Source organism: Lepidochelys kempii, chromosome 1, assembly GCF_965140285.1.
Source record: "Lepidochelys kempii isolate rLepKem1 chromosome 1, rLepKem1.hap1, whole genome shotgun sequence".
NCBI lineage: Eukaryota > Metazoa > Chordata > Testudines > Cheloniidae > Lepidochelys > Lepidochelys kempii.
The window spans coordinates 136211877-136236627 of record NC_136380.1 but is presented as its reverse complement, the minus strand read 5'-3'; the positions used below and the strand labels follow the sequence as shown (position 1 = coordinate 136236627).

The 24751-nt window shown below is 43.3% G+C and overlaps 1 protein-coding gene across 3 annotated transcripts in view; it reads right to left on the bottom strand.

The window, feature by feature from the left end:
- Nucleotides 1-19985, bottom strand: part of EGFL6 (EGF like domain multiple 6) — a 75218-nt gene extending 55233 nt beyond the window's left edge. For all 3 annotated transcript variants that reach the window (XM_073327946.1, XM_073327955.1, XM_073327963.1), the window contains exon 1: nucleotides 19727-19985. In XM_073327946.1, the coding sequence (XP_073184047.1) occupies nucleotides 19727-19794 (68 nt within the window). In that variant the 5' untranslated portion in view covers nucleotides 19795-19985. The remainder of the gene's footprint in view (nucleotides 1-19726) is intronic.
- Between the last annotated feature and the right edge of the window lie 4766 nt (nucleotides 19986-24751).

The following is a 24751-nucleotide window of genomic DNA, read 5'->3' as shown; positions in this document are numbered from 1 at the left end:
CAGCAGGCAAGATAGTAAACTTCAGGTACACGGGCAGTGGAACAAAAATGTTAATAATAAGCTCCTATTGCAATTGAGGTCACAGAGACCCAAAGAGAGACCCAACCAGCAATTGTGAATCCTTGTTATTCTTTCCTAAAAAATCCTGTCTCTAAAAAGTAGAAATTTTATATATTTATATCACTAATGCTTGGGATTTCCGGTCAATTTAAAAAAATTGAAGAACATTGCTGGGATAGCATTAATAATGCTAACTTCCTTATTAGGACATATTCTCTACTTACAAATGAGTTCAGCCCAGCATCAGAATGTGGTGCTTTGGTTTGTAAACCTTAGTGAGGCACCAATACTTATTGATAACTAAACAAAAGTTTTTTAAAAAAATCAAAACAAAATACTAAACACCACTTCTTCAGCTGGTGTAAATCTACACTGTTCCACTGGAGCTACACTAAGTTATACCAGATGAGGATCTGCATCTCTAATTACTTCTGCACATGAGAACGTAGCAATTGCCATGCTGGAAAATATAAGTGACCCATCTAATCTAGTATCCTGTCTCAGTGAGCTGCTTCAGAAGAACAATGAATTAGCCCTTCATGGAGTCAATTTAAGGAGTTTCTTTCTAAACCCTAAATTAAAAACTGGAAATCAGATTTTTCAGAGCTCCCAAGGGATTTGAATACCCAAGTTCCAACTAAAATCAATAAGATCCAGTGTTCCAAATGTATACCTTGCTCTGAAAATCCAAGCCTTTAATTTCTAAACATGAAAAAACCAAATGCCCACAATTTGATAATGGGGAAAAAAAAGAAAAAAGAAAAAACCCAAAACTTTTTACGTTAAGAATCACAGTATGTATGTACAAGATTCTGGGAATGCACGTGGGCTGTTGAATGGTGAGTGGCGACAGAAAGGATCCATACTGTTTAAGAAGTCTTTTTGGATGTGCGTGATCTTTTCATTGAAGGAAGATGATTGTCCTTCACTTGGTGGTTGGTGCTCAGCTCTGAGGCAGGTAGTAGAGATTTTGGATTGCTGAAGCTGTTTACCTCCCTGGATAATGCCTTAGGGCAGGACTTGTGTCAAGGTTCCTCCCCCACTCTGAACTCTAGGGTACAGATGTGGGGACCTGCATGAAAAACCTCCTAAGCTTATCTTTACCAGCTTAGGTCAAAACTTCCCCAAGGTACAAAATATTACACCCGTTATCCTTGGACTGGCCGCTACCACCACCAAACTAATACTGGTTACTGGGGAAGAGCTGTTTGGACGCGTCCTTCCCCCCAAAATACTTCCCAAACCCTTGCACCCCACTTCCTGGACAAGGTTTGGTAAAAAGCCTCACCAATTTGCCTAGGTGACTACAGACCCCAGACCCTTGGATCTTAAGAACAATGAACAATCCTCCCAACACTTGCACCCCCCCTTTCCTGGGAAATGTTGGATAAAAAGCCTCACCAATTTGCATAGGTGACCACAGACCCAAACCCTTGGATCTGAGAACAATGAAAAAGCATTCAGTGTTTTACAAGAAGACTTTTAATAAAAAATAGAAGTAAATAGAAATAAAGAAATCCCCCCTGTAAAATCAGGATGGTAGATATCTTACAGGGTAATTAGATTCAAAAACATAGAGAACCCCTCTAGGCAAAACCTTAAGTTACAAAAAAGATACACAGACAGAAATAGTTATTCTATTCAGCACAATTCTTTTCTCAGCCATTTAAAGAAATCATAATCTAACCCATACCTAGCTAGATTACTTACTAAAAGTTCTAAGACTCCATTCCTGTTCTGTCCCTGGCCAAAACGACTACAGACAGACACAGACCCTTTGTTTCTCTCCCTCCTCCCAGCTTTTGAAAGTATCTTGTCTCCTCATTGGTCATTTTGGTCAGGTGCCAGCGAGGTTACCTTTAGCTTCTTAACCCTTTACAGGTGAGAGGAGCTTTCCCCTGGCCAGGAGGGATTTCAAAGGGGTTTACCCTTCCCTTTATATTTATGACACGCCCCCCAAATCTCAGCTAGGGTGAAACACTGGCTGGGATTTCTTCCTGGAGCTCTAGGAAAACAGAGTTAATAAGACACATGCATCTCTAAATATACTACCAAGTACATAAAGACTAACAATATTTTCCACATCTCAAGGACGATTTTAACCAGTTGATTCTGGGAAACTTTCACGGGAGAGTGCATCAGCCACTTTGTTAGAAGCTCCTGAGATGTGTTGGATGTCGAAATCAAAATCTTGGAGAGCTAAACTCCACCGAAGAAGTTTTTTGTTAGTTTCTTTGACGGTGTGAAGCCACTTTAGTGCAGCATGGTCGGTTTGCAGGTGGAAACGCCGTCCCGAAACATATGGGCGTAGCTTTTCCAGAGCGTAGACAATGGCATAACATTCTTTTTCAGTGACTGACCAGTTGCTTTCCCTCTCAGACAGTTTTTTGCTGAGAAACACTACAGGGTGGAATTCTTGATCAGGTCCTTTCTGCATTAAAACTGCTCCCACACCACGCTCGGATGCATCTGTGGTTACTAGGAACGGTTTGTCAAAGTCTGGGGCCCTTAGTACAGGGTCAGACATGAGTGTCGCTTTAAGCTTGTTAAAGGCCTTCTGACACTTTCCGGTCCACTGAACAGCATTTGGCTGTTTCTTTTTGGTTAGGTCTGTCAGTGGGGCAGCGATTTGGCTGTAGTGCGGTACAAATCGTCTGTAATAACCGGCCAAGCCTAAGGAGGATTGAACCTGTTTCTTTGACTTTGGGACAGGCCACTTTTGGATAGCATCCACTTTGGCCTGTAGGGGGCTGATAGTTCCTTGACCCACCTGGTGTCCAAGGTAAGTCACTCTGTTTAGGCCTATTTGACACTTCTTAGCCTTAACAGTTAGTCCTGCCTCCCTTATGCGCTCAAGGACTTTTTGTAGATGTTCCAGGTGGTCTGCCCAGGAATCCGAAAATATGGCCACATCGTCAAGGTAGGCGACTGCATATTCTCCTAATCCCGCTAGGAGACCATCTACAAGTCTTTGGAAAGTGGCGGGTGCATTTCGCAGCCCGAAAGGGAGTACATTAAATTCATACAGCCCGAGATGTGTGATGAAGGCTGACCTTTCCTTGGCAGATTCATCTAGCGGTACCTGCCAGTACCCCTTGGTTAAGTCCAAGGTAGAGATGAACTGGGCCCGTCCCAGTTTCTCTAATAGTTCATCTGTGTGTGGCATGGGATAGTTGTCTGGGCGAGTTACAGCATTTAGCTTACGGTAGTCCACGCAAAAATGTATTTCCCCATCTGGTTTGGGAACTAGAACCACTGGAGATGCCCATGCACTTTCAGAGGGGCGGATTACACCCATCTGTAACATATCCTGGATCTCCCGTTCTATAGCAGTTTTAGCTTGAGGAGACACCCGGTAAGGTTGGACCCTAATTGGGTGAGCATTACCTGTGTCAATGGAGTGGTATGCCCGTTCAGTCAGTCCTGGGGTGGCTGAGAACGTTGGCGCGTAGCTAGTGCACAGCTCCTGGATCTGCTGTCGCTGCATACGCCCAAGTGTCATGGAGAGGTTCACCTCTTCCACACCACCAGCACATTTCCCTTCATAGTAAACCCCTTCAGGCCACTCAGCGTCGTCTCCTCCCTGGGCTGTAAACTGACAAACCTTTAATTCTCTGGAATAAAAGGGCTTTAGAGAATTAATATGATACACCTTAGGCTTTCGGTTGGAGGTGGGGAATGCTATGAGGTAATTAACAGCTCCCAGGCGCTCCTGGACCATGAATGGCCCTTTCCACGATGCTTCCATTTTATGGGCCTGGAGCGCCTTTAAGACCATGACCTGGTCTCCTACTTTGAAGGAACGCTCTCTGGCATGTTTATCATACCAGGCTTTTTGCTCTTTTTGAGCATCCTGTAAGTTTTCTCTAGCAAGGGCTAAAGAGGTTCGGAGGGTGTTTTGTAGGTTGGTTACAAAGTCCAGAATGTTAGTTCCTGGAGAAGGTGTAAATCCCTCCCATTGCTGCTTCACCAACTGCAATGGCCCCTTAACCTCACGGCCATATACAAGTTCAAATGGGGAAAACCCTAAACTGGGATGTGGTACAGCTCTGTAGGCAAAGAGCAACTGCTGCAATACTAGGTCCCAATCATTGGAGTGCTCATTTACGAATTTACGTATCATGGCCCCCAAGGTTCCATTAAACTTCTCCACCATGCCATTTGTTTGATGATGGTAAGGAGTGGCAACCAAGTGATTTACCCCATGAGCTTCCCAAAGGTTTTTCATAGTTCCTGCCAGGAAATTAGTCCCTGCATCTGTGAGGATGTCGGAGGGCCAACCTACCCTGGCAAAAATGTCTGCTAGTGCCTGGCACACACTTTTAGCCCTGGTGTTGCTTAGAGCTACTGCTTCCGGCCATCGGGTGGCAAAATCCATGAAAGTCAGTATGTACTGCTTTCCTCTGGGTGTCTTTTTCGGAAAAGGACCCAGAATATCTACAGCTACTCGCTGAAATGGAACTTCAATGATGGGGAGTGGCTGGAGAGGGGCTTTGACCTGGTCTTGGGGTTTTCCCACTCTTTGGCACACCTCACAAGACTGGACATAGGTAGAAACATCCTTGCCCATTCCCTCCCAGTGGAATGACCCCCCCAAACGGTCTTTGGTCCTGTTCACCCCAGCATGGCCACTAGGGTGATCATGGGCTAAGCTCAAGAGCTTGGCCCGGTATTTAGTTGGAACTACCAACTGTCTCTGAGGATGCCAGTCTTCCTGGTGTCCACCAGAAAGAGTTTCCTTGTATAAAAGTCCTCTTTCTACAACAAACCTGGATCGATTAGAAGAGCTGAGAGGCGGTGGGTTGCTCCGTGCCGCCGTCCAAGCTCTCTGGAGGCTTTCATCTGCTTCCTGTTCGGTCTGGAACTGTTCCCTTGATGCTGGAGACATCAGTTCCTCATTGGATTGTGGACCTAGGCTTGGTCCCTCTGGAAGCGATATAGGGGATGGAGCTGTTTCTGTTGACTGTGAACCGCTCTCCGCTGGTGCACTATGTTGGGATTCAGGCTCCGGCTGAGCCTCTTGTGTAGGGTTATCGGCTGCTGCCAGTTCAGGTTCGGTGGGGCCCTCTGGTGTTGAGGTTGCAAGTACTGGATTCAGTGCTGACACGGGGTCGGGTGTTGGTTGTTCGGCTGGTTCCGGTTCTGGGACTGGTTCCGTCTGGGTCTCTGGGACTGGATCCACTACTGCTGTTGCAGACATTGGGCTGGGGTCCAGGTCCATCACCTCTGACTGGGTCCTGATAGAAGTTTCCGGAACAGAGCTAGGCCTCACGGCTTGTTTAGCCTGGCTGCGGGTGACCATTCCCACCCTCTTGGCCTGCTTCACATGATTGGCCAAGTCTTCCCCCAACAGCATAGGGATGGGATAATCATCATAGACTGCAAAAGTCCACATTCCTGACCAGCCCTTGTACTGGACAGGCAACTTGGCTGTAGGCAAATTGAAAGAGTTGGACTTGAAGGGTTGAATCGTCACTTGGATCTCTGGGTTGATTAAATTGGGGTCCACTAAGGAAGCATGGATAGCTGACACTTGTGCTCCGGTGTCCCTCCACGCGGTGACCTTCTTCCCGCCCACACTCACAGTTTCCCTCCGCTCCAAGGGTATCTGGGAGGTATCTGGGCCTGTGGACCTCTGGTGTGATTCCGGTGCAATGAACTGTAATCTGTTGGGGTTCTTGGGGCAGTTGGCCTTTACATGCCCCAGCTCGTTACACTTAAAACATCGTCCAGCTGACGGGTCACTGGGGCGAGGAGGGTTGCTGGAGAACGGGGTGGTGGGACGATAAGGGGTCTGGAGGGTTCTTTGGGAGGTAGGTGGGGCTTTGGGCGGCCCCCGGTAATAGGGTGTGGTCTGGGGTGGTCCCTTCTGGTCTCCGCTCCAACTGCGACCAGTTTTCTTCTTCTCTGCCACCTCCACCCATCTGGCTCCAATCTCTCCTGCCTCAATTACAGTTTTGGGTTTCCCATCTAGGATGTATCTTTCTATTTCCTCAGGAACACCCTCTAAGAATTGTTCCATTTGCATTAGGAAGGGCAAATTTACTGGAGATTCAACACTTGCTCCTGATATCCAGGCATCCCAATGTTTTACAATGTGGTAGGCATGTCGGGTAAATGACATGTCTGGTTTCCACCTTAGGGCTCTGAACCTCCGACGAGACTGCTCGGGTGTTATCCCCATTCTGACTCTCGCCTTGGATTTAAACAGTTCATACTTGTTCATGTGTTCTTTAGGCATTTCAGCTGCCACCTCAGCTAAGGGTCCACTGAGCTGCGGCCTCAGCTCTACCATGTATTGGTCAGTAGAGATGTTGTACCCAAGGCAGGCCCTTTCGAAGTTTTCTAAGAAGGCCTCAGTATCATCACCTGCCTTGTAGGTGGGGAACTTTCTGGGATGGGAAGTGGTACCTGGAGAAGGATTGCTAGGGTTTGTTGGTATATTCTGCTGGGCCTTTATCCTCTCCATCTCCTCCACATGCTTCCTCTCTTTTTCCTTCTCCTCCTCCACATGCTTCCTCTCTTTTTCCCTCTCCTCCTCCACATGCTTCCTTGCCTCCATTTCCCTCTTGTGGGCAGCCTCTTGGTGTTGTTCTGCCTCCCTTGCTTGTTCCTTCTTCAGCTGCATGAGTTCTATCTGTCTTTCATGTTCCCTTTGTTTTTCCTCAGCCTGAAATTTGGCTAATTCCAGCTGTAGTCGAGCTGAGGATTTGGCCATTCTAACCTCTCTGTTTTTAACTAACTTTACACCCGAGGTTTAGAAATAAACAAACAAAACTTGGCTGTAAAATTTTGCTGTGCTGGAATAGAATACCTATTCTCTGATAGTGACTGTCAGCCTACAGAAAAAGACAATTCCCTTGTCTCTGCTCTGGGCCCAAATTAAAGCAAAAAACCTCCAACTACTTGGAAACCTGCTTACCCAGCCCAAAGGAAAAAAAATTTCTTTTCAAACCTGTGCTCCTTGTAAAACAACAAAAAAAAAATCAAAATCCTAAAAAAAACCCTGCCACTTTTGTCTCCAGGCAAATGGGTAGAGCACACCCCCCCTATTTACTTTTAGGAAGAAAAGAAAAAAAAACCTCTGGGTTGGAAGACTGTGAATTTCCCTGCAGGAGTTAAGTACCCTGCCTCCAGGCAAAGAAAACCTGCAATTCACAAGATAATCCCCTTTTGTCTCTGCTTGGCCACAAAGCAGAGAGAAACCAAGCTGCTTTCAGTTTCAAAGCTGCTTTCTGGACTTTCTTTCCAAAGAAAAAAAAATTTCCTTTTTAAAATCTGTATTTCTAGTTCAAAAAATCTCAACTGGATCTCAAATGATTTCAGGTTAATCCCACCACTGTGCCACCATGTCAAGGTTCCTCCCCCACTCTGAACTCTAGGGTACAGATGTGGGGACCTGCATGAAAAACCTCCTAAGCTTATCTTTACCAGCTTAGGTCAAAACTTCCCCAAGGTACAAAATATTACACCCGTTATCCTTGGACTGGCCGCTACCACCACCAAACTAATACTGGTTACTGGGGAAGAGCTGTTTGGACGCGTCCTTCCCCCCAAAATACTTCCCAAACCCTTGCACCCCACTTCCTGGACAAGGTTTGGTAAAAAGCCTCACCAATTTGCCTAGGTGACTACAGACCCCAGACCCTTGGATCTTAAGAACAATGAACAATCCTCCCAACACTTGCACCCCCCCTTTCCTGGGAAATGTTGGATAAAAAGCCTCACCAATTTGCATAGGTGACCACAGACCCAAACCCTTGGATCTGAGAACAATGAAAAAGCATTCAGTGTTTTACAAGAAGACTTTTAATAAAAAATAGAAGTAAATAGAAATAAAGAAATCCCCCCTGTAAAATCAGGATGGTAGATATCTTACAGGGTAATTAGATTCAAAAACATAGAGAACCCCTCTAGGCAAAACCTTAAGTTACAAAAAAGATACACAGACAGAAATAGTTATTCTATTCAGCACAATTCTTTTCTCAGCCATTTAAAGAAATCATAATCTAACCCATACCTAGCTAGATTACTTACTAAAAGTTCTAAGACTCCATTCCTGTTCTGTCCCTGGCCAAAACGACTACAGACAGACACAGACCCTTTGTTTCTCTCCCTCCTCCCAGCTTTTGAAAATATCTTGTCTCCTCATTGGTCATTTTGGTCAGGTGCCAGCGAGGTTACCTTTAGCTTCTTAACCCTTTACAGGTGAGAGGAGCTTTCCCCTGGCCAGGAGGGATTTCAAAGGGGTTTACCCTTCCCTTTATATTTATGACAACTTGGCAACCTTAATAGATGCTGATAGTAAGGCTCTCTTAGCCTGTAGCGCAGCTTCAGCATAGGCTTGAAGAATTTAGGTTTTATTCTTTCTGAATCAGCTTTTGCTTTCCTCCATCGGTGCTCAAGGTTCCATCCTGCTCTCTTCATCCAGCACAAGGTATCAGAAAACTAAGGAGATCTGTATAGGCGAAGGGGAGGAAGGGCTGTTTGGGGGCCAGCATATCAGTGGCAGAGGCCAGTACAGAATATTAATGATTCACCACTCCCCTACTCCTCCTCCCACTGTTGGTGGGGGGCTGTTGTCCTTTAACAGGCTTTGGAATTTGTTGAAGTCCATGAGCTTTGTGGTCAAATCAGGATCAGTGATCTTTATTGCCTGGGCAATGGAAAGTTTCTGACTACTTCCCTAATAATATGATGGTCTGTCCAAGATAATTGCTGGGTTGTGATGTACTCTGACATCGAGGCCCAAGGCCAGGTATCCAAGGTGTAACCAGCTGAGTGGTTTGGCCAGAGATGACCTGTGAAAGTCTTACAGAGGAAAATGAGGAGATAAATTTTACGGACTTTTGAATCTGTGATCTTGTCAATATGAGCGTCCTTAGGTGCTCTCAACATCGGTCCATCCTGGGGACAATACACTTACTTATAGGATCACGTACAGCGCCTCTTCAGATGTATGAAGACAGTGATTTAAGTGGTAATCACTACCTTAAGAAGTATATGTGAAGGCTTTTACTGCTCTATACATTAGAAGAATTCAACGTGTCATCCAATGGCCTTCCCTCTAATATTTATTTGGCCTTCTATAAAAACATTTGGTTCATCAGTGTACCAGTGTCAAAGAATACAGTGTCAATGTGCATCAGCTATGGGAGCTAAAAATTAATGCTAAATATTAAATGTTTCTGCCATACATCCTATGTAACCTCTCTGACTTCAGCAAGCGTTGTAGGAGATGTAAGCCAGTACAGAATCTCTCCCCGCCAATAACTGAAAACTGTATATGACAAACTGGCACTGGTGGTTGTTGCCACTAAGCACGGACCAAATCCTTTCCACTTTATTCATCCGGGTAGTCTGATCATCATCACTGGAGTGCTCACAGGATTAAGGCAGACAGAATTTGGATCATAAGAAATACGATCTAATTAGTTACCTTGAAAGCAAAATCTGGGCCCATTTATAGAGAAGTCAAGTTGACTTGACAAATAATTTTTTTTATTAAGTGATTAATTTTATTTAAAATATCTTTTACAAATCCCCAAATGTTCCTAAAGTAAAAATGTCAGTTCCAACCTCACCTTATAAAACTGGCACATATTTTGTAATTATCCAAATAAAATGCACACAACCCCTCTGTTAAAGATACCATCTTGGACAAGATCTTTAACTTATTCTGTCTTCAGAAATAGGACCCAGGAACAACAAGCCTTTGGATAGTTAAAGCATATTAAAGGTAGTTTCCATAACTTCTGAAGCTTTAGTCTCAGCTTCACAAATGGAAGAATGCATGAGATTTATCACTGAGGACCTCATTGTGTCCCCACAACCTGTGAGCAGAAGGGCATTCAGAGGCAGATCTCTCCCTTCCACACAGAAGAGAGGCTCAGTCACCATCTCTCCATAGGTCTGGCATTCTGTGTAGCAGGCTTTGTGAATGTTTGAAACTTTCAATATTCCTAACTCCTCCTATCTCTGCATTCTTTTCTTGTATTTATTAAATTTAGAATTTCTTCAATCATCTATGGTTGCTTAGCATCATGTCCTTACTCTCTGAATACCAACGTACTGGCTGTATGTACAGCTGTCAAACTTTTTTCATTCTTCTTTCAGTGTCTTCACTGGTGTATTCATGGGAGACGTCAAGGCTTTGGTTGACTTCTGAAATATATTCCATGCATTTTTGTTGCGGGAGTACATCCACATTGGTCTGTATTCTTGTGTATCTGCCAGGTAGTTTACATAACTTCTTAAGATTTAGTCTCAGCTTCATGACAAGCAGATTATTGTAGTCTGCCAATGGGAGCATTCTAGCGTCTAAAACTGAATTAAAGTCTTTTTAATATGAAAATGTAATCTATGTGATTTCTTGTAGGGTGGCTAGGTTTGACCGAGGGTTTCACCATGTATATAAGCTTCTTGTGTGATATTGAAGCCACCATATTATGGAGGAGTAGACTGAATTTGTAAGCAGGAACTATCAGTCTTCTCTTTCATTCCTGCACCGCAATATATAGTCTTCAACTATGTCAGCCACTTGATCTTTTCCTGTCTTGGTACTGAAGCTTTTCCTTGGTTTACTACTTTTCCATTTATCATAAAACAAATTGTCCACCACATCTTTACAGTGTTCCATGGGGAATGTAAACTTTTAGCATGCAAATTCCAATTGGTGAGATCTTGTATCTCACCAAAATTGATATTGGCCAAATTCCTGGTATAATATTAGCTATGTTTTCTTTAACATTATTGCAACTCCCCCTTCATGCCGTACTCCACCAAAATAAATCATGTCATCTCTATCCTGACATTAAGTTTCAAGGGCTTAGCTGCTTCTAACCTGTTTTGAAGTTTGCCTGCTTGATACAGTGTTCTTACATTCCACATTGCAATTTTCATCACTCAAGATGTTTCTCTCTCAATTTTCTGATAGTTGATTTTATACAGGGTGCCCGGTCACACACATCAGTGCACCCTGTAGTCCGTTTTACACTGTCTTTCCTGGTTACAAGGTAGCACGGACTGCCAGTCAGATGGCAAGGCTTTCAATTGCAGACTTAATTATAGGACTTACCTTATCTGGTGATGATTTACTAGGGGATCAGTTTCACAAACTCTCTTCTGTGACTGAATGCTGTTGACCCTTTGGGGTTCATTTGCCTTTCCAGAATCATTCTGGCAGAGCAATTTAGTGCCACTGGGGTTAGGATGGGGGCTTATTTAATGGTGGCCATTTCCAGAACCACCTTTGGGCTTTTGTGGTATTTTATTGGAGCAGCAGTGCCACCTGCTGCTCCATCATGCCTTGCTAGTACTGGCAACAGGTTGTCCACAATTGCTTAGTTGGCAGGTTTCCCTGCTTATATCATAGCTAACCTCCACATCTGAAGGCTGTCCACAACCCATGGGTGCATTCAGTTGCAGAAAATGCTGCCTCTGGGAGTTGGGACAGTTACCCAGATCTGAACAAATTAAAAAAGCATGCAAACAGGCAAACGAAAAATGGCTAGCAATGAACTATGACTATGAAATCAGATACCACCACAAAGATTCATCCCACTGTAAAAAGAACCAGGAGTCAAACAAAAGTCAAGAAAAGGAATTAGCTATATTAAAACTAAGGACTGCAGTATATGTCACGAAAGCAATAGCATCCTGGAAAAATAGTTGGAATAAGTGAAGGAACTTTCTGATGATCCTGAAAAATGGGAAGATATAAAACATTGAAATAGAAGAAAAAGCACTGCACATTACAATGTGAGAATTTAAAGGATCATTAAAAAGTAGAAAGCAAGGAAAAACAGCAGAGGAAGATGATATTGTGGTTCAAATGCTACAGTCTCTGAATGAGGATGGGTAAGTTTTAGCAGGTAAGTTTTTTAATCAGATCTATAAACACACACACAGAACTTCTGGAGAACATTCCTTTCCTGAAGGTTAATAATGCTAGAGAATGTGAACATCAAACTAAGCCTGATAAGCCATGCATGCAAAGTTTTGTTGAACATCATGGATTAAAACTAATTGTTTCTATGCAGATAGCCCTGTCCTGCTACTGCCCCCGCATGGAACTGCATAAATCCCAGGTACCCACAAAACAAATTCTTAAACGAGATGGGCTCAAAGACCAAGGTCCCGATTCCAACACTCCCCAGCATGGAAATGTTTGGATGTGGCTCATCCCTATCTCTTGTTCTTAATTTTTTCCAAACTGATTTCCCCATCCAAGGCCTCCTGGCCTGTTCCATTGGAGGGGCAGCGGGGAAAAGGCAGGATCCCACATCCCTACCAGAATCTGATGGAAATTTCTTCCATAGCAGTTCCCGCTCATGGGTCTTTCCATAGTAATAGGTGACCAGGCTCTGTGATGTCAGCTGTCAAATACAATAATTCAATAGAAATGCACGGCCTGGAGTGTGTTGTATGTACTTCCTTACTTGAAAGTGCACATCCACAACTGGTCAACTTGGTCTGCAGTTTAGGAGGTTTCTTGGATTCCTCACTGACCCTGACATACAAAAGCCAGCAGGAGAACACCTCAATCTTCCTGGACATTCTATAACAGATTTAAAAGTAGCTATACTTGAACAAAAAAAACTTCAGAAACAGACTTCAAAGAGAAACTGCAGAACTAAAATTCATTTGCAAATTTAACACCATTAATTTGGGCTTGAATAGGGACTGGGAGTGGCTGGCTCACTACAAAAGCAACTTTACCTCTCCTGGAATTGACACCTCCTCATCAATTTTTGGGAGTGGACTATATTCACCCTGATTGAATTGGCCCTATTAGCACTGGTTCTCCACTTGTGAGATAACTCCCTTCTCTTCATATGTCAGTATAATAATGCCTGCATCTGTAATTTTTCACTCCATGCATCTGAAGAAGTGGTTTTTTTACCCATGAAAGCTTATGCCCAAATAAATCTGTTAGTCTTTCAGGTGCCACTGGACTCCTTGTTGTTTTCACTGACCCTAAGCTCTCACAGGTAATGCTTTCTATCATCTCCAGTTGACCAGAAGACTTTGTCCCACCCTGATGGACGATGACCAGGCCTTGGTTAGTCATGCCTTCATCACTTTCCAGATACACCACAGCAATGAGATGTAACTGGGTATGAAGCTTTCAGCACTTAGGAAACACCAAGCAGTGCAAAAGATAGAAGCATGTCTCTTCAGCAACACAGGGTATTGAGGACAGATGTGATGTGTTTGCTACTCTCCATACTGGCTTCCCATAGAATATCAAATTGAAAAGGAGGTCTAGGACCTTGAACTCAAGGGGCTCCGTGGCCCCTAAAAGATTGATTAAGCTCTGTGATAAGGCCCCTGGTTGACAGATTTGCTTTTGGGTACAGTGCAACCCCCCTCTGCAAAAAGAGTAAAACTCATCTGTGCAAAAGACAGCTTTCTCAGGTGCCAGTCCGAGGCTGTGAAATGAACTCCCACAGGCACTATGGAGCATCGCAAACCTCACCACCATCTGTTCCAAGTGCATGGTACACTTCTTTGATCTTGCCTTCATTAACAAATACACAACAACAGGTATATTTTAAAAAGTTTTTTGGAGGAGGTTGTTTTTAACAAAACAGTTCTCTGCATATACTTCTCCCCCTGAGGAGAGGATGAGAGCAAATATGTGCCCAATTTAGTCACATTGCTTTAAGGCACAGCTGGAAGGTGGTCAGATACCATGGTGATAGACACAGCATGAAAACTATATAGAACAGTATTCGGAGACATACGAGTAAATACAGAGGGGAAAAAAATCCCCCAAACCACAACATAATTAGACCTATGCTCTACTGAGCCTGTATTGTGTACCTACAACATCACTGACAATCAATTTAGAAAGTTTCATTTCTGTCTTGGGTGCTAAAACCATTGTCAGTTTCAGGATTAACTGCACCATTTACCCCACCAAGCTTCCTTGAGGCAACCCACTCAAGGTTTCAAGCTCCTAGAAGTCACCTCCCTTGGTCGGAGACCTCCATATCTCTCAATCCAGACCTGGCGTTTAGGCTTGCAGTCCCTCTGTATCTCACTAGGATTTCCCTGGCAAGTCTCACCAGGGTACAGTATGTGTGGCTAACCTTTCTCCAGGGGCTACAGCAATGTACACCAATACATTTATATTTAGGGTAAAAGCATTATAGAGAAAACACATACCATAAAAGTTCCTATATGCATGCTAACCCTCCCCCTGAAACTTACCAGAGGTTATCCATCAGTCTTATGGGGCTCTAGTAAGCTAAACTCCTTCCAACCTTTCCTCAAAGGTTTCCCCCTTCCAGCTGCAACTGCCCTTGGACAGAGGGTGCTGTCCATTGGCTGAATCAGAAAGCAGTTCTGTGTCAATTTAAACTCAGCCTTATATACTAAAATCCTGTTTGTCCTCTCTGGAAAACGTAGCGTCAAACAGTAGATGTAAATCTCCCAAGGGGGTGTTTACAACCTGTGTGATTTGTCTTACTCATTCCCCACTGTTTTTCAGTTTCTGGAGGAGCTGTGGTAATCCTCTGGGCCCTAGGAGTTGCATACAAACCTTGGCTCACAGGGACACAAACCATACTTAAAATAGTCCCCAAAATATTGCATGTGTTTTCAATACCTGTCATGGCCATTTCCTATACAAAACAGCACATTATAGGGAAAAAAAATCTCTTTGATATACTGTACAGCACTTGAACTCTATTGCTGTCTCATGATAGGCCAAGTTAATTCAGAACAAGTACAGAAACTGGTAACAAATCTGAAGGTGAAAGGCAATTTGGATGAAAGTGATCATGAAACGACAGATTTCGTGATCCTAAGGAAAGGAAGGAGTGAGAGCAGCACAATAAAGACAACGGACTTAAAATAAAAAAAGCAGACTCAAACTCAGAACTAGTAGGTAAGGCTTGTGACGTTGCACTCCATATGTTTTATGAAAATATGTTTATAAGTGTGAATATGATGTAACTGGAATATGCTTCATGCAAAAGGTCTCTTGTAAGGTATCATTACAAAGCTTATGATCTATGGAGTGTGTTCATCCTATTTGTTTGCATGTATTATTTCTATGTCTGGAGTTAGGAGAATAAGATATAAACTTGTATTACTGATGTAAACGTGTTAAGTGGAAGCCATTAAGGGTGCTTCAGAATCAATGAACTGCGAATGGGTTTGTTTACCTGCAACCCTTCCCGTGTACCTGTCTTCCAGCTACTAGGTAATGAAGAAGTAGGTTTTACAGTGACATGTGACCATGTCGCCTGAACTGGAATCCATCTGAAACCTGGTCCTTTTCCATTTAGAATTAGGGTTGGGGATCCAGAGAGACAAAAGATTCCCGCCTTGTGCCAAAGCTATACAGGGGGGTGGAACAGAACAAAGGGGGCTGCCAGTCATGAGAAATCCACGAGTTACCACCTGAGCTGAAACTAGCAAGGTCTGTACCGGGGAAAGGACTGGGCCCAGACTAGGAAAGAGTCTAGTCTGTGAAAGACGCTTACTAGAACATCTCTGAGGGTGAGGTTTACCTGTATTCAGTTTCCTACTGTATTAGGGTTAGACTTGCATATTTTATTTTGCTTGGTAACTTACTTTGTTCTGTCTATTATTACTTGAGACCACTTAAATTCTACTTTTTATACTTAATAAAATCACGTTTGTTTATTAATTAACCCAGAGTAAGTGATTAATACCTTGGGGAGCAAACAGCTCTGTATCTCTCTCTATCAGTGTTATAGAGGGCAGACAATTTATGAGTTTACGCTGTATAAGCTTTATACAGAGTAAAATGGATTTATTTGGGGTTTGGATCCCATTGGGAACTGGGTGTCTGGGTGCTGGAGACAGGAGTACTTGCTGAGCTGTTTTCAGTTAGTCTGCAGCTTTGGGGACGTGCGTCAGACCCTGGGTCTGTGTTGCAACAGGCTAGCGTGTCTGGCTCAATATGACAGGGTTCTGGAGTCCCAAGTCTTCTATTATCATTTGATTTAGTTGGGGTTGGTCCTGCTTTGAGCAGGGGGTTGGACTAAATGACCTCCTGATGTCTCTTCCAACCTTAATCTTCTATGATTCTAGGATAGTCCCAACTTTGCCCTAACCAACTCAGGTTATGAAACATGGTGAAGCTTCAGCTTCAGTGAGAGCTCCTTCAGAACCCAGGAGGAATTCTGTCTGAGTCAGCAAGAATTTGCCTAAGGTTTCCATCATGCCCTTCCTCCTCCACCCCTTCCCTTCGAAAAACCCTCTCAATTGCATGGTTATGCCTCAAAGGCACAACTCAGCCCTGGTTTTTTACTCTTTAAATAACTGTAGATTGTTTTCATGCCCATCTGCCACTAATCACATTATACAAATCTAGTTCTTTTAATTCTTTCCCAAATGGCTAGACATTCTTTTCAGCATGTCGCCATTTTCTCACGGTTCTCTGAACTGTTTCCAGTTCAAATATATTTTCTGGTAATGAAAGACCTAGAACGGAACACAGTATTCAAATGGATTGATCCTACAGTCCTTTTGCAGATAACATTCCCATCTAAATCAATGAGCGTTTTTCCTGAGTTAGTACTGCAAGACTAGGGCCTAGGGTGAAATCCTGGCCTCAATGAAATCAATGGAAGTTTTACCAGAATTTCATCCCTAATATGTGGAATAACCTGAACCTTAAAGACAAGAACCATTTTCATCTGCTCCACAATATGATGCCTCTGACCACACTGCAAAAATCTTATCAATCTTTTCTTCTCGTCTTTCTTAGGTCTCTACAAGCTTGTTTCTTAACTTTTGTCCATTATGACCAGTATGTTTCTTTTGTTATCACTTCTTTTCAGGACTCTGCCTTTTCAGTGACTGATTATTTTTCCTTTAAGAAAAATATTAGTATTTTAACTTCAGTTTTTCAAAGCTGATTCTAATTTTCTATTTCCTGTCCATATTTCTAAACTGTATGGGACACTTGGTATCTTTTTGTCCCTTTAATTTAGGATCCTCTACAAAATCTATTTAACATGCTGTTTAACTCTTCCATCCAGATGTCTAAAGTCTGTTTTTATTAGAACAAGATGTAGCTCTGATCTTGGGCAAAACCCACTGGGAACCACTACGACCACCAATCCGTCTTGTCAGACCTATGCATTGGACATGGAGTAAGCATCAGTCTTCAAATTTCCTGCTTTAATGTTATAAAATTTAGTTTTTATATGACAGTTTTAGTTTTTAGTTTTTACATCACTGGTTCTGCTAAAAATCAAAGAAACATTTTCTGTTAAAATGCTTTCATTTTGCAATTTCAGGCCTCTGAAAAAGCTTGAAACACAAATGCATAAAACCTCAAGAATTAACTAACACGAACATAATGCTTGTTATGGATGCCCTGCTTGAAGTGCAAAATGTGTTTTCTATATGAGCAGCTCTGGAGTTCATAAACTTGAGTCCCTGTGCAGTTCCTGAAAAACTGAGCACTTGACAGCTCTGAACATGCTGGAACAGCACACTTCCACTTGCTGATAAGAAACATACCAGTTCATGACCCTAATACTAAACAAATAAACCATGCTACATCTTGAAAACTTCATCTCTAATTGTAATAGTTACTATTTTATTGTGGTCTTTATGGCTTTTTGCTTAACTCTGAATGTGAAGCCCTGGAAAAGTTTGTCTGATACTGAGTAACGTTGTTAATTCCCTCTCAAAATTGTATGCTGGACCTTACCTCGACGTTCTCCTTGTTAAAAAACCTTGAACATATGGTTATTATGAATGTTTATTTCTATAAGCAAATTTAAGAGAAGGACAATTTATAGCCTTCTGTATTTTGCTTCCCTCCTTTGTATTCATCTATATTTCCTTGAGTTTTTTAAGTTAGAGCCAGAGCCATCCCCAGTGTAACCCCATTGACTTCAGTGGAATTACTCCAGGGAAAGTTTAGTCTATAGTCTGTAAAATAGAGGGAAAGTCTTAATAACTGTATCTTCAGTAGCATTATACTTAGGGTTACTAGCTGTCCTGATTTTATAGGGACTGTCCTGATATGCAGGGCTTTTTCTTATATAGCCGCCTATTGCCCCCCACCCCCATCCCGATTTTTCACACTTGCTATCTGGTCAACCTAGCTATACTCAGCTTTATAAAAATCAGAGCTGTACCAATAAGCAGTTGTGAATTTAACATGCTGCACATCTATCTGCACCTACTTACTGGAAGATGCTTGAGGGTTTGATGCATCCAAAGCTCTGGGGGAAAACACATGAAGATATAGATTCCTATGGAAAGTCTATTAAATCCATGTCAGTCAAAGTACCATACAAGAATCTCTCTGCTTAGGCAGAAACAGCATAAATAGGAAAAGCTGATCACCACCACCAAACAGCTGCTTGCACCCACTCAAAGTTCAAGACGATCATTGCCCTCCAGAATCAGCTGCTGCAATAGCCACTGATAAGAAACTAGTTAAAGAAGGAAAAAGCAAAAGCAGGGGTTCAAACCTGGATTGAATTAACACACATTAAAGCTAGTGATGGGCTTGAAACACAACTCCAGGTCTGGCCACCCATGAAGTTGCAGGTTCCTAACTAGAATCCACATTTCACACAGACACACACACACCTCTCTCTCTCTCACTATCTTTATAATGGATCAACGTAAAATTCTAGATCCAAATGCTCCAGAACTTTGCAGTGTTAGGAATCTGATACTGAAATGTTCAACTTAGGTCTCTCTCTAATTGCAATTCACATAATAATATAGGTTTTACACTTATACTTAGATATCATGAGATTGGTACATTACAAATATATGTACCCATGTACATGCATTAACAGAGGTACAGCAAGACACGCAGGTTATATATCCATCTCCAACATATATGTTGTTTAAAAAGATTATCATGTAGAGGAATGGGGGGAAACTTAAATTAACATACATTTGAGTAGAATTGGGAGAATACTGAAGGAAAAAATGGCAAATATTCATTTAATTAAAAAAAATCCAAAGCCCTTTGTATTAGTTTTCTGTGATTATTAGCACAAGTGATTTTTCTCGTTCTCAGGAATGGTTGCAGAAAGCAAAACAGTCTCACGAGGAGAGGTGGACAGGTGTCTGTGCAAATGTTCCTAGGAAAAGTGCTTCTGTCGCCACCTTGATCTCTCTGATTTCCCTCCTCTTACTTTTAAGAGATTCACTCACCCATCAGAGCACAAACACTGGGGTGACCAACCACACATCCCCGACAGCGAACCGCCGAAGAGACAGCCAAAGCAAACAGCTGGCGGACAAACCACCTGGTGAAATATGTCTGATGAAGTGAGCTGTAGCTCACGAAAGCTTATGCTCAAATAAATTGGTTAGTCTCTAAGGTGCCACTAGTCCTCCTTTTCTTTTTGCGGATACAGACTAACAGGGCTGCTACTCTGAAACCTGTCCGGGGAAGCGTTCAGCAGCCAGATGAGAGGAATGAGCACATCTGTACTGCGCCCCTCCCCTGATCGCTGGCCAGCAGAAACAAAGGGCTGACACTGGCCGCCGCAGAGAGCCTGCCCAGCTCTCCCCTAGGGCTGAGCCGCCCAGCTTTGCGGGACAGACCACCCCCCATTTCACCCTCCCCTGCCTTGCCCCCGCGGGGTTTCCGTGCGACGCAGAGGAGAGCCCTGCCCTGGGCCGGTCCTGTTCTACTAACCTGGCCGTGTCAGCAAATCCACGGGTAACAAAGGGCAGCAGGGCGGCTAGCAAAGCGATCGGCCCCATGGCTGAACTGCAGGGAATTGGGGGCAGAGGGGGGAGCGAGCTCTGGGCGGCGGCTGCTGCTGCTGCTGCCGCCGCCTTTGGGGGTGTGATTTGCCCTCCCCCTCCAGCGCCGGCTCGGGGCTCCAGAGCAGCAGCCAGGGGCAGGGAGGGCGGGCAGCGGAGGATCGCGGGGAGCTCCGCCAGCGGGGACACCCCCACCCCGCAACCGCTGCTAGTGCGGGATCTGGTTAAATAGGACAGGGGTAGGCTGGGGGCGGGCCACTCGCCGGCACGGGGCGACCCGCCTCCAGCAACACACACGGGCTGCTGCCGCTTCAAAGCAAGTGACCTGCAGTGGCCGCGGCGCGCGGGATGCGGGGCAAAGGTGGGCCCGGGTTGGCCCCCACCAATCCATTAATTAACCCCCCCCCCCTCCAACCCACCGCAAAGAAAGTCAGCGTCACCCACATTCTCGCTTTCAGATAACGACCCCGAGAGGCGGGGGAGGAGGAGAAAGGCAGCTTGTGTTTACCACAGCTTCACCTGGGGCCTGGCGGAGGCCGCTGGCACCTCATCCAGGAGGTAAAACAAGGGTGACATGTACTGACAGCCCCCCTTGACAGAAGTGGTTAATAATGGATTGCCAGCGGTGGTGGGCAGTACAAATTCCCAGAAACATTCCCAGGCGTTTTGTGCTGGCTCTCTGCAAACAGGGATTGATTTTAGTGGTGCAAACAGGCTTATCCCCCTTCCCCCCCCACACTGTTCCTCAGACGTTCTTGTCAACTGCTGGAAATGGCCCACCTCCATTATCACTACAAAAGGTCCCCCCCCGCCCCCCGTGACAGCTCACCTTACCTGATCACTCTCCTTACAGTGTGTATGGTAACACCCCTTGGTTCATGTTCTCTGTGTATATAAATCTCCCCACTGTATTTTCCACTGAATGCATCTGATGAAGTGAGCTGTAGCTCACGAAAGCTTATGCTCAAATAAATGGGTTAGTCTCCAAGGTGCCACAAGTCCTCTTCTTCTCTTTGCGGATACAGACTAACACAGCTGCTACTCTGAAACCTGTCATGAAGGAAAATGCATTTCAGGCATACGTCTATTTACAAACCGAGAGTTTCATGTTTCCATTCATGGGTATTCTCACCTCCAGCTGCCCCCGCCAGGGCAAACATTTACTGTCATTTAACATGTTTAGTATGGCAGTGCCTAAGACCAGCCAAGGATGGGACTCCCCTGCTCTGAAGAGCATGAGCATTCATTCTTAACAAGCCCCACCAGGGCTGCTGGAATAATTTATATAATGGGGTGCTGAGAGCCACTGAACCACACTGTACACCCTGTATATGATGGAAACCACTTCAAACAGGGGCCACAGCAGCACCCCCAGTTCCAGCACCTATGTATCTACATATTTCCATTCTCTTTTCTGGATAACTTTGGAGATAAGAAGCTGTTGAACAGTGGTTCTCAAACTTTTTTTACTGGTGACCTCTTTCACATAGCAAGCCTCTGAGTGCCACCCCCCCCCAAAATTAAAAACACTTTTTTGTATATTTAACACCATTATAAATGCTGGAGGCAAAGCAAGGTTGGGGTGGAGGTTGACAGCTCACGACCCCCCATGTAATAACCTCAAGACCCCCTGAGGGGTCCCGACCCCCAGTTTGAGAACCCCTGCTGTTGAACTTTCTACTGAATTTTGGCATTTGTTATGTATCTAGTATTCTCCTGAGGCATTTTTTCTTCCAGACATTTAGACATGTGTCTGTACCTTTGGTAGGTTTCCAGCTTTCACATTCCTATGCTAAGGTAGAAATAATATTTAAGTTAAAGAGTGAGAGTTTGGTCCTTAAACTGTAGATTTTCAGTGACCAAGTCTTGTTTAAGACAATGAAAGTAGCTGCCACCTTGCCAATTCATGACATGATTTCCTTCTGGACATCCCCCTGGGCTTCAGTGTTACTGCCAAGATATGAGAATTGACTCACCTCATAATGTGTGAGTACAGAGCTGCTGGGGTTCTCAGCTTTATTTTTTTCCATAACTATTAACCCTTTCTTTTGTGATACTTTTAATCTTGACTTGCACATTGGCTGAACAGTCACTCAGAAGAGCTGCGTTGTCCGCAAAATTTAAATCTTCTAGTGTCCTGTTGTTGACCCATGCAATGCCTGTGGTGCATTGGTCTATGCTTTCTCTCATAATGAGGTCAATGGTAATGCCAAACAGAAGAGGTGAGAGAATGCATCCTTGTTTGACACCAGTGTCTGTGTTAAACCATCAATATTCTTTGTAAATAAACAGGTTTGCATCAAATAAATACCCGATTCCATCTTCTATTTTCTCCTCCTTATAGAAACAAACCACAAGACCACAAACATTGGCTAATCACCTGATTTCAAAGGGACTTAACAATACAGAGGACAGGCAAAGAGCAGTCCAGGATAGATAGGGATGGCAGAGCCTTATTTGTGCTCTAATGTAGCATTTGGCACTGGCAGCATGGGAAGGATTCAGATTCAGTTTTCTCTCCAGCAATATCTGGGCATGGGTTTGGTCAGTAAACAGAAACAATGGGCTAGATTTCAATCCCATTTATAGCTGTGCAAATGCAGAGTTACAACATTGTGTATCTTGAGTAACTGATGCCAGAATCTGATTTGATGCAATGTGACTTATCTGAGTAACCACAACAGCTCAAACTTTATACCAAACTATGCCAAGTATATGCAGTGCTGTTCAAAAACAATTCAGAAAGGTAAAGAATTCTCAAAAAGATGTGTGAAATACAGTTATATGACACATTCAAGAGAGTTTTAATCTTCTATGAAATGTCCAGAGCTGAAAAACCCACCCATAAATCTGTGGAATAATTTATTCTTTGCAGATTATTCACCCATTTTTAATCATAATAATGAATCTGACTCAATAGAGAGCAGGCAAAGCCATGCCTTAAGGAACCTCGTCCAGTAACAATACTTTGAATGGAAGGTGTTCTACAAGTGCAATGATATCTTAGCTCTTTAGAAACAATTAAGTCTTGTGAGCTAGGGAAGAAGCACTATCCACATTTGACAGAAGGAGAAGCTAAAACAAGTCAAATGACATGCCCAAGATCCCCCAGGACTTCTGTGGCAGAGACAGAAATAGAACCCAGATCTTTGATAGCAACTTCTGTTCCTTAACTACAGGATCAGCCCCTTCTACTCTTTGTAAGTACAAGTGTTTTAAGCAGAAATGCCTGTTCAACTCTATCTGAACTCTACCCAGAGGGATCATTAAATCTCCCCACCATGCTCACATAAAAAACAACAACAAAAACATATCAAAATATAATATTTTATCAAAAACCCATAAAATAGTCTGACATTTCTCATCCAGTCTTGATGTTAAATATCCCATGATGGGATCCTCTGCTGGTTTTTCATTTGTCTCCTGTGACTGCAGACTTCCTCTCAAAATGTCCTTGTGCAGACCCTATATCATCTCTTAGGTTGCCAGTTTTAGTTGGACGTATTCCTGGAGGTTTCATCACATGACAATTTTTAATTAAAGATTAATCTTTAATTCCTGGAGACTCAGGACAATCCTGGAGGGTTGGCAACCCTATCATCTCATCATAGAGGAGGCAGCATCAAAACTTTAGAGTTCTTTATTGAAAACCATAATTGTAACAAGATGTAAAATTGTTGAAAATTAAAATAATCCATAGATGTTGTAAAATGTGTAAATGCCATCTGTTGGGGGACGGTATAGGACTGGTAATGGGATACAGCCCTTTCATCGCTAGGTCACTGGTTCAAATACAGCCCTGGACAGTAGGGAAGAGACACTGTTGCCATTTGATAGCTGGTCAGTGGCCATCGTGAAGTGAATTGGCATTGACGTCGAGTGAATGTCTGGTGACTAACTCACCAAGGGGTGGTTACTTCAGGATACGCTTAAGGTAATTTGGTGAGACAGACTGGGGAAATATGCATTGCCAATATCAGTGTCCTCGTATTTGGCTGCCTGTGTGGTTGACAAAGAGAGGAATTCCATCAGTTCAGTACCATTTAAGGGCACTACATTTTCTTAAAATTAAAATTATAAAAACATGGAGATTTCATCATGCATGTGCATTTCTACAGACACTCAATTAATGTAGCCTTTGATGCAAGACATGCCATTAAAATAATGATCAATGTTTTACTGAGGGAAGGTGAATTTGAGTCTGAATTTTAAAATTACATAGTTGTGCACTATAATTCTTCCCTTCAAAATCATTTTAGATTATACTAATCTATTGATAGGTAATAGCCAGACTATCTAAAGGGCTGCCTTATGTTTAGTAAGATAAACTGAAATACTAGATTTCATACAGGATGTTTAGCTTTTGCCAGTACATTAATATTTGCAATTCCATCTCCTTTTAAGGATTCAGTCCTGGAAGGTGCTGAGCTATCCTGTGAGATGTTGAGTGTTCCCATTCAGCATTTGCCAGATTAATCCCAAAGGCAGGAAATCATCAATCATTGGAGTATCATCCACTCCTCACACTTAGGACAAGGTTCAAATGAGAGGCTTTAAACAGTGAAAGAGCCCAGTGGAATGGGACATAGACTTTACTCATGCTTGGCATCTGAGTTTGGTTTTACTCTAGGCCTCCCTTATACAAAACCTACCCCCAGAGTGCAATGGCCTTCTTCTGAAGCTACCAAGGCCCCGTCTACATTGATACCTTTATTGCAACTATAACTGAGTCAGGGAGCTTGGTTACAACATATTTCTCCCCTAACCAGCAGTAGTAAAAAAAAAAAAAGAAAAAAAAAAAAAAAGGAGTAAACTAACCTAAACCAATCTCCATATTCCCCAAATGGGCAAACTCCATTTACCTATGTTTACATCAACAACATTACTGCCAATCTGTTTACAACATGATTAAAAATTGTAGAGGGTTACCACAGAGCCATGTCCATTTAAACAT